General features: G+C 37.1%; 3 protein-coding genes across 7 annotated transcripts in view; 2 read left to right on the top strand and 1 right to left on the bottom strand.

Moving 5' to 3' along the window:
• Positions 1-1,091: 1,091 nt before the first annotated feature.
• Positions 1,092-4,352, top strand: LOC104605961 (B3 domain-containing protein Os01g0234100-like). Of its 3 annotated transcripts, none has more exons than XM_019199848.2 (7): positions 1,092-1,519; positions 1,649-1,738; positions 2,232-2,263; positions 2,342-2,507; positions 2,610-2,816; positions 3,145-3,238; positions 3,328-4,352. In XM_019199848.2, the coding sequence occupies exons 1-7, from the start codon at positions 1,370-1,372 to the stop codon at positions 4,050-4,052; spliced, it is 1,464 nt and encodes a 487-aa protein (XP_019055393.1). In that variant the 5' UTR covers positions 1,092-1,369; the 3' UTR covers positions 4,053-4,352. The 3 variants fall into 3 exon arrangements, with proteins under 3 accessions (XP_019055393.1, XP_010269238.1, XP_010269230.1); XM_010270928.3 differs by having other exon boundaries at positions 1,093-1,519; positions 3,325-4,352; XM_010270936.3 differs by lacking the exon at positions 2,232-2,263 and having other exon boundaries at positions 3,325-4,352.
• An 806-nt stretch (positions 4,353-5,158) lies between these two features.
• On the top strand, positions 5,159-9,141 carry LOC104605950 (B3 domain-containing protein At3g19184-like). 3 transcript variants are annotated; one of them, XM_088888440.1, is made up of 8 exons: positions 5,159-5,821; positions 5,962-6,087; positions 6,189-6,290; positions 6,582-6,613; positions 6,721-6,880; positions 7,329-7,535; positions 7,689-7,773; positions 8,946-9,141. In XM_088888440.1, the coding sequence occupies exons 1-8, from the start codon at positions 5,597-5,599 to the stop codon at positions 8,954-8,956; spliced, it is 948 nt and encodes a 315-aa protein (XP_088744566.1). In that variant the 5' UTR covers positions 5,159-5,596; the 3' UTR covers positions 8,957-9,141. The 3 variants fall into 3 exon arrangements, with proteins under 3 accessions (XP_088744566.1, XP_088744565.1, XP_010269220.1); XM_088888439.1 differs by having other exon boundaries at positions 5,162-5,821; positions 6,718-6,880; XM_010270918.3 differs by lacking the exon at positions 5,159-5,821 and having other exon boundaries at positions 5,828-6,087; positions 6,718-6,880.
• NQR (ARP protein (REF)) overlaps positions 6,286-9,173 on the bottom strand; it is a 75,749-nt gene continuing 72,861 nt past the window's right edge. Inside the window, exon 19 of the transcript XR_016076468.1 lies at positions 6,286-6,513. The gene's annotated coding sequence lies outside the window, so the exon portion shown is untranslated. The remainder of the gene's footprint in view (positions 6,514-9,173) is intronic.

Here is a 9,173-nt window from a genome sequence, read left to right as displayed (position 1 = left end):
GAAAAAATTAACACCACTTTGATGAAGAATTTCCCCTTTTAATAATGGCTTTATATGGCTAAAACAGTTATTGTTTTATTTACATGAAAAAAAAAGACATAAATAAATGCACTTTATCCAAGTAAGTGTTTCCCCTAAGAAATAACCTACCCATTGAGACATAACCCCAACTTTCTTGAATAGAAGAGGCAAGGATTTGAGACTTCATTTTTATCAACATGTGGATGGTTGATAAAGAAAATTAGATGACACTAAAAGGGCATTTGTGTCTTTTCAAATGTCACAGGATTGACATATTTTGAAAGTTCGGATATTGAATTGTCACATTTTAAAGTTCTGGAACCAAAGTGGCATTAGCCCAAAATACAGGGTATTAATCCATAATTTTCTCAAGTTATTATTAATTTTATTTAATGACCAAATTAACCCCAACAGACCGGACAACCCATTAACTATTAAACATCGTCGAACAAGAGTCTAAAATCTGGTTTAGTATCTCTATTCTCTCTGTATATTTATCTGCAATCTTTATTTTCTGTATCATAATAAGTGTTTTTTAATGATTACTTCGCCTTAAAACAACAAATGGAGATCGGATAAGGCCAAGACGGTTTTACCGCAATTGTTTGAAAGTGGATCTCTGTACGTCTCGCACCATTTCAAATCTTCCTCCTTAAACTCTACGGGTAGCTACCATTGAAGAAAACCACAATCTCTAACAATGATCCAGGCCGGTTCATTTCCCGTTTATCACTCTATAACTCTATTTATTTCCATTCCTCTGTGTGGAATATGTACGTTTGCATAAGTGGGTTCTCCTTCTTCTTCCATTGCAATCATAATAGTGTATTGCTCTGTATTTACTTGATGTCGTCTTTCATTGCTTTTACTGTTTTATTATACCTGCCGTCTGCCATTGATCCTAACAGCTTTTTACTATCAACAATCAACAGCATTTACGAATTTTATAGATACAAGGGTAATATGGTAACTTTGTTAAAACCGTTTATCTTCTCCGAGTCCGGGTAGATATCTGACAAGTGACAACAAGTGGGGAGGGGGGGGGGGGGGGTCTATGCATGGAGATTTTAAGATAATAACCCAAATGGAAAACAAGTATGGGAAATGGGTATTATGGGATGCAGCGAAAAAAATAAAAATAATAAAAAATAAACAGAAAATAAGAATTCTGGTTCGAAAAGAGAAAATTGTCAAATCAGACATAAGCTTCACCTCCCCTCCCCTGTCCTATAAATGGAGTGGGAGTGTGGATTTTGAATTTAAACAGCTCAACGGTCAACATTTAGACTTTTTACAAATCTAACTTCTGGCCTGAGAGCGAGCTTTTTAATCTGTTTGGATTTCGGAAATGGTGGTGGATCAGAAGGCAAAAGAAGACACTGAACGGGTAAAAGCAGAGGTGAAGGAAGACATGAAAGATAATGAAGACCGGGTCACACTTTCCCGGTTGTTTCAAACTCGGCAAAGCCCCACTCCAAGTCCAAATCCCACCTCCACGGTTTGCTTTCTGTTCCACCTCCCGATTTCTTTCGTTCTTTCTTCTATCCAAATACTGAAAACTGTTCTTCAACCTGTATTCCCGAAAAAAAAAACTTTTCTTTTCTTCCCCTGTTTTGTTTGTCTTCAGGTTAGCCGCAGTAAGCCGAAGGAGACTATTACGAAGTTGTTTCGGAGAAGATGGCATTCCGCTCCCCCACGAATACGTAAGAAGCAGAAAGTGAGAGACCGAGAGACCTCCTTATTTCTTTTGCCTATTTTCTGTATATTACTTTTCACACCTTGTATCGTCCTTCAGAATTTTGTGATATGACCCACTATTTCAGTTTCCTCTTTCCTTATATCTCCCTCTCGTTAGAGCCGTTAAGCTGGCAGTTACTGTTGTATGTCTTTGGCAGCAAGACAGCAACCTTGATCTATTGATTCTATTCCTATTTGCACTCTATTTTCCCACCTGGTGACACTCTTGGGTGAGCCATAGCTGGAAAAATTCCAACCCTCTGATACTTGGACTCAGTTTGGAAGGAGTACAAATACAAATTTGTACAGTATAAATACATACAAAATACAAGGCTTTGCACTCTACATATTTGTATTTATACTCCTTCAAACTGAGCCTTAGGATTGATTAAAAAGAATGATGCATCAGAATATAGAAGTGCAGTTTAATGGACTAAACTATAAATTAATGGACAACTCTTATACTTGAACAGGTGGTTGTCCATCATGCACAGACTTGCAAAAGGTAAGTGAATGTGTATTGACCCTTTTCTTTCTGGGTTGGTTACCTTATTATCATTCTGCTTCTTTGATTTATTTGAAGCTATAAGCAAAAGAGGTCTATCATTGATCGATTATTTGCTTCTGGGAAAGCTAATCCAACATCTGCCATGGAACGAGCGAGAGAAGTTCGGATGAATTTAGAGCCAGAGTTCCCTAGCTTTGTGAAAGTTATGCTTCGCTCACATGTTACTAATGGGTTTTGGCTGGTAATTGCAATTGTCTTAGTGTATTTAGATAGAAAAATCTGAGAGTAGATGACCTGAACTGCACTTGAGTAATTATGGTATGAACTTGATTTTTGTTAACAGGGGCTTCCTGCGAAATTCTGCCTTTCCAACTTACCAAAACAAGATACTACCATAGCTTTGGTGGATGAAAATGGGCAAGAAACTCCAGCAAAATACCTTGCCCAAAGGGTGGGCTTGAGTGGTGGATGGAGAGGCTTCTCCATTGCCCACAAATTAGTCGAGGGAGACGTGTTGATATTTCAATTAGTCACTGTTACTAAATTCAAGGTAATTAGTTTCTATGCTGTTGTTGTAAGCAAATTGAAATAATTGAATAGAATTCGAGTGGATAACTCAGATGAGTCACTTCTGTTTCTTGTGTTGATTCAACAATCCCCATATATCTTAGCTTAGTCCCCTGTCCATTCTTTCTTTGTATGATGTGGCCTATTTATTTCTAAGGCTAAGATTTTGATTTCATCAGAAACATCTAATTGACGAATAGTTCTATTAATGCTGTTAGCCATAACTCTTTCATGTCTGTAGTTGGCTACTTTTGTTCATGTGATAGACCTTGGCTTAACTTTTACCCATCTGTCCACATCCACATCTGTAGGTGTACATAATAAGGGAAAATGATTTGACTGAAGTTGATGGAGCCCTTGGCCTTCTAAATTTGGACGGTCGTGCAAGGAAAATGGATTCTGCAGGTAATTTGATTTCTGTATTGAATCATTCTTTAGCATGGATTTCAATTCTCTGATATCTTCGTCATTTTCCTTGCTCATGTCAAAAGAAGACGAGGATCCCCCGCCATTTTTACCTGTTCATGCAGAGAAACGTCAAAAGACTAACCACCCAATATCCATATCTCATCTTGGGATGCCAAGTGGAGAGAAGTCTGAAAATGACGGTCAAGAAGTTGGCCCAGAGGTTTTGGAAACAGGAATCAGATTTTCAGGGGCCAATGTTGAATTCAAAGATGTCAACAATTTTGAGGATTTCAACATTGTGGTGAATGATTTAATTATAAACTCGGAGCTCCCTGAACACGTAAGGAAAAATTACTATCAGCTCTGCTGTAGCCAGAAAGCTTTCCTCCATGACAATCTGCTTGAGGGCATCAATTGTTTGCTAAGCAGTGGAGTCATTTCTGAGACTGTCAACATAGCTGACGCCATAAGAGCTTGCAAGCTGACCACGGCATCCAAGGACGACTTAATGAAATGGGACAAGAGCTTACAGGCCTTTGAATATCTTGGAATGAATGTAGGCTTTCTACGTTCTCGGCTGAATTGCCTTGTTGATCTTGCCTTCGGATCAGAGGAGGCTGTGGCTTTAAGGAGGTACAAGGAAGGAATGGTTGCACAATCTCAGTTGGAAGAAAACATAAGAAATCTGGAAGTGAAGCTGGTACAACTTAAAGAGACACATAAGAGATATGAGGACGAGATTAAGAGTCTGAAGGTGCAGACTGAGATGCTTGAGATAAAGTTTCAGGAGAAGGTTAATAGTCCTTGGTGATAGTCCTTTTTGTTGGGCGATCTCAGCCTTTGTGTGAGCATGAAGGATCTTATGCCAACAGTTTCTTTCTACCCATTTTGATGGACAAAAGGAAGGATATGATGATGACTTTTTGAGGCATTTTATCCCTACTAGGTGCATAGTACATGTATATATATATATTCCCAGAATTATGTATGCATGTTTTAAGGACTCAACGTACCTATCTTACGGTGTTTTTTGTATAGAGAACACTGTATATTTTAAATTCTGATCTGATCTATATAGGGTTAATGGTCATAAAAGCTGCTTTTTTTATTAGGGTAAATTACAAAGGTGCCCCTATTGTGGGTCCATTTGCCCGTTAAGTAGATGATGGAATGCATTAAATTACCAAAATATGCATCTGAACTTTTTCTAGTTTTCTTAATTTCTTTTCCTTGCCCTTTTTCTTGAACCCTAATTGACCCAAAAAAATACCTCCATTTTCTCTAAACGAAATCAGCTAAAACAACAAGAATCATTTCACTGACATAGAAAAATAAGTTTTCTTTAAATTTTTGTTTCATTTCACTAGCATGAATGTCTCTTTTCTTTTTAAAATATAAAAATCAACCACTCTTTTTTTCAATAAATCAAGAAAAACAAAATAAAACCTTAAATTTACATCTATTAGAAAAAACCTCTGCCATTTCATCTAAATATTGAATCGAACTATAAATCTGCAAAGATCTGTTGGAACAACCGAGAAGACTTAAATATTATATTTAGAAAACCAATTGAATCATAGATTGTTCAAATAAATAAGAAAATGATTGTTTGAAGATTTAAGAAATTTTAAACAGTTGAATGAGAATTTTTTTTTGAAGTTAATAATGGAACTATAATAGAGGGGGTATTTGTCCCAACGTGAAAGTTTAGAGGGTCTTTATTGCAAATAGTTTAATGGGGGTAATTGTCATTGACCCCATAGTTCAATATTATGTGTGAAGGGTATTTGTGAGTATTTTAGAAATTTTGCATATGCCATATTGCCATAACTCCTCCAGCCAAATGAGTCAGGACAAGAAGTTACTATAATTAATAAGATAAGAAGTTACTATATTTTAGAATTTTTTTTTTTTCTTTCTAGAAAGCAAGTTTGGATATTAACAATAAGAGAAAAAATTGAGTTTGATCAGATCAGATACAAGCTGCTGCAAATGCTTTAATGGTTTTTGTGGGTTGTGACAATCATTCAATCCACCTTTCTTCAGGAGGAATCCATTTGAACCCAAAGAGTGGTACCAAGACATATCTATGCATGCTTCCCGCTTTGTCATCCATTAACAGGGTTTATCATAGAACAATGGATGAAGGATGATCCATCTACCTGAGCTGAAACCATTGAATCCGGTAGCTGGTCTCTACACTCTACTACACTACCACCACTCCAGTACCACAAATCCCCCCTTCCTTGGCCGCATGTCAGGATTATTCTGTTCAGAACGGGGATATGACTATCAAATCAAGGGCTTTTTCGTCAGAACATCAAGGGATACAGTAGTCTGGTGTTGTGTGATTAGATGGGCCGACCGGCTGGTAATTTGAGTTTTGACACTCTCTCTCTCTCTCTCTCTCTCTCTGTGCCGGCCGCTCCTCAACCCGAAGCAAAAGGCTCTCTGACTCCCTCGTCCCGTACATTAGTCACTCTCCACGGTCCAAGTCTCCAGTCTCTTCGAAATTTAAAAATATGCGGGAGCTCAACGGTCGACTCTAGCAATTTCTTTCTGATTAGAGCGAACGAGAGGGTGGGTGTTTCTTTGATTCTTTCTACATTTCCCTCTCGCTTTCCTTTCCTTTCTTCCCTTCTTCTCTTTCTGCGCGCACGCGTGTTTGTGTGTGTGAGAGAGAAAGAGTTTGAACTTTGAACTGCTCAAAAATGGTGAAGGCTAAACCAACAACCTACGAGGATTTGCGTCGACAGAGATTAGAGGAGAACAAGAAGAGGATGGAGGACCTCAACCTTACTCAGCTCGCTCAGACTCTCCGCAATGCCAGCCCCAAACCCTCACCGGTTCATACCCTTTTTCTTTCCTTCTCTATGTCCATTTCCCACTTTTCTGTCTCTCAAATTTCTTGCCTGTTTCTGTCTTCTCTTGTTTGCTCGAATCACAGGTAAAGCAAATGAAGCCACGGACACTTCGCCCGCAAGTAGATTTGGCCGCAGTAAGAAGGTCGACTCGTGTCGCCAATAAGCCCCCTCCCAATTACAAGGAAGTTGAGTTCTTCTTTCACCTCCTATTTTGTATTCCCCCCGCCAGAATGCATTGCTTTTGCAGCTTTGAAAGCACAGTCCATTAGCTGCAGTCTGTAACTTAGCTTCATGTCACTTTTCACACAAAATGTTATCCTTTCTCATTGAACGGTGCTTTCTTTTTCTTCATGAAATAACAATAGCTTCAGGAGTTTAATCTACTCAATGTGGTAGAAACATGATGCCCTGTTAAAAGAATCTCGTATTTAAAAAATATAGGCAAATTGATGCAGTAATTCTCTGCTTCTTGACAGGTAACGGTAGATCATATAGAGAGGCCTAGAAGGTAACTACATTGCATAGTCAACCTTGTATTTTCTGGATTCTGCCCGGCATACATTTAGATTTTGTGAATATATCATATACTATTCTGCCATTGGTTACTACCAGAAGCTATAAGAGGAGGGATTTGTCAAATCGCGTGTACGCTTCAGACGAGGCCAGATCTTATGCCATAGAGAGAGCAGAAAAATTACTAGAAAATCTAGAACCCGAATACCCAAGCTTTGTGAAGACAATGCTCCAATCTCATGTGACTGGCGGATTTTGGTTGGTAAGCATGATGATAATCCATCTAATTACGAGATTTGAATTGAAAACCAAAATAGTATGAAATTGTGAACTGCCAAGAGGATTTATGGGTTCTATTCCTAGTATCTGGTCCGTATTCTTGGATGATCAAACTACCCTGGTTGTACTCTCTTCACATAATATCTTTTCATTATTTATCAATTGTTCTTTTGTTGGAGTACATTATCTTTTCCTTTGCATTATTCTTTAGGCCAGAATCCTAGAATACTTATGGCGAGGCAGAATCACTTAAAACAAGAGTATGACTTGACTGTGGATTTTTATCCAAGAATACAGATGACACAATTTTGGAGCTAATTGGTGATCCCTGACTATAAAAATTGGCAGAAGTTGTTTGTGCATATAGTGGAATATAAATGAATATTATGGAGGCAATAATTACAATATTTTCTTGGCAACCTTCTTGTCAGGGACTTTCTGTCCAGTTCTGCAAGATGAACCTTCCAAAACGTGATGAAACAATTATTTTGGAAGATGAGAATGGAGAAGAGCACCCAACAACATTCCTGGCACAGAAAACAGGACTAAGTGCTGGATGGAGAGGGTTTGCAATTTCACACGAATTGGTTGATGGGGATGCTCTAGTTTTCCAGCTAGTTAAGCGCACAACTTTTAAGGTACTGGTTTGTCTACTTTCTTTATTTGGAATTTTGGATTAGTTCTCAAGTGTAGTACTGGGAATTATTTGATTGATTTCTTAAGTCCTGAAGATTGAGATGAACTCGTTAATGATTGTCTTCTATCTGTACTTGATTCCCCTGCCTATCCAGGTATATATAATACGGGTGAATGATCATGAAGAAGTTGACAAGACTTCAAGTGTTACAAATGTTGGTGCAAAACGTATCAATGCAGGTAATATTTTCTTTCTCTAATATGTGCATCATAAATCCATATTGTAGGCAACCATCTTGCCCTGATCTTGACTGATAAAATTAGATCTATGCTTGTTTAGATGTTTCTATATCAAAGGACTCGGTTATGTTTTTGGTGGGCTGAAAATACTCAGTTGGCTTCTGACTTTTGTACCTAGTATGTGCATGTAATAGCACACCAGACTACATTCTGAATGGGAAGACAAAGCTGAAAGCTCTACTCCTAAACTATCAGTTAATAATACAAAGGGCTATGACCCAATGGTGGTCCTTGCTATTTAGGATCTGTGGTGGCTGGACTGAATATGGACCTAGATTATTTACTTGGAATAGGTTGTTAGTAGTTATTATGCCCCTCTGTTCACAGAGAATGACAGATCATTTATTAATATTTGCAATGGGAATATGGGATAATCCACATCGGAAAATCTAAAGTTCAAGCTGACCCTAAGTGCATATATTTAGTTTATTAGTTTTATGAGTATTCTCTATCTTTGCTATTTGTTAATATTAGTTTCCTCATTGTTCTGTGTATGTTCTCTGTGTTTTTACTTGGATTTGAATCCACTATATGTTGTTAAGCGTTGGCAAAGATTTGGATTTGCTAGATATGCTTTTGGAGAAATTTGTTGTACTTCTTAAGGAATACACAACTTTGTACATGCAAGTTTAATGTTTTGCTGAAGCCAAATATATCCATGTATGAGGTTTTGCTAGATATGCTTCACATTTTGTTAATCAGTTAAAAACAAATAATTAACTGTTGCACCCTCTTCTTATACTTAATATGTACTGTATATTTTGCATTTAAATGTACAGATTTACAAAATAGTTTTTGTTATTTTTGTTTAAAAGCATAAACTTGTCAACTGCAAGAAACCAAATACTTTGGTCCAAAAAAAGGATATACGAGAAAATTATCTGAAATTTTTATTTGATATTCTGATAGCAGAAGCCAGAAAGTTCTATTTTTAACCACTTCTAACAAGAGGTTTATTAAAAAAAATAACCAAAACATTCCAAGATCTAAAAGGATGCATGCTATTGTAATATTCTTTTTTTCTTTTTCTTTTCAAGTTATTATATATCTCATTAATTATTGCTCTCTATTTTTATGTTTTCATTAACTGACTGACCTATTAATTTGTGCAGGTAAAAGATAGCAATCGTGGTCGGTATTGCATAAATTTTGTTAATTCTCCGTTTATGGGAAAGAAAATTTGGTGCACGTTGTTATTGTCTTCTATGATCTCATTGTAAACATCCAAAAAGACATGTTTTTGATGTTTGCACATCTTTAACAACCATTTACTACAAGTCTCTACAACAACGATAATCTCTCCTGCAATACTCATGTGGTGCGTGACTTATTATTTGCCG

Source organism: Nelumbo nucifera, chromosome 5, assembly GCF_055504915.1.
Source record: "Nelumbo nucifera cultivar China Antique chromosome 5, China Antique-T2T, whole genome shotgun sequence".
Classification (NCBI taxonomy): domain Eukaryota; kingdom Viridiplantae; phylum Streptophyta; class Magnoliopsida; order Proteales; family Nelumbonaceae; genus Nelumbo; species Nelumbo nucifera.
Note: the sequence above shows the minus strand (reverse complement) of the source record. Positions and strands in the feature narration are given on the sequence as shown.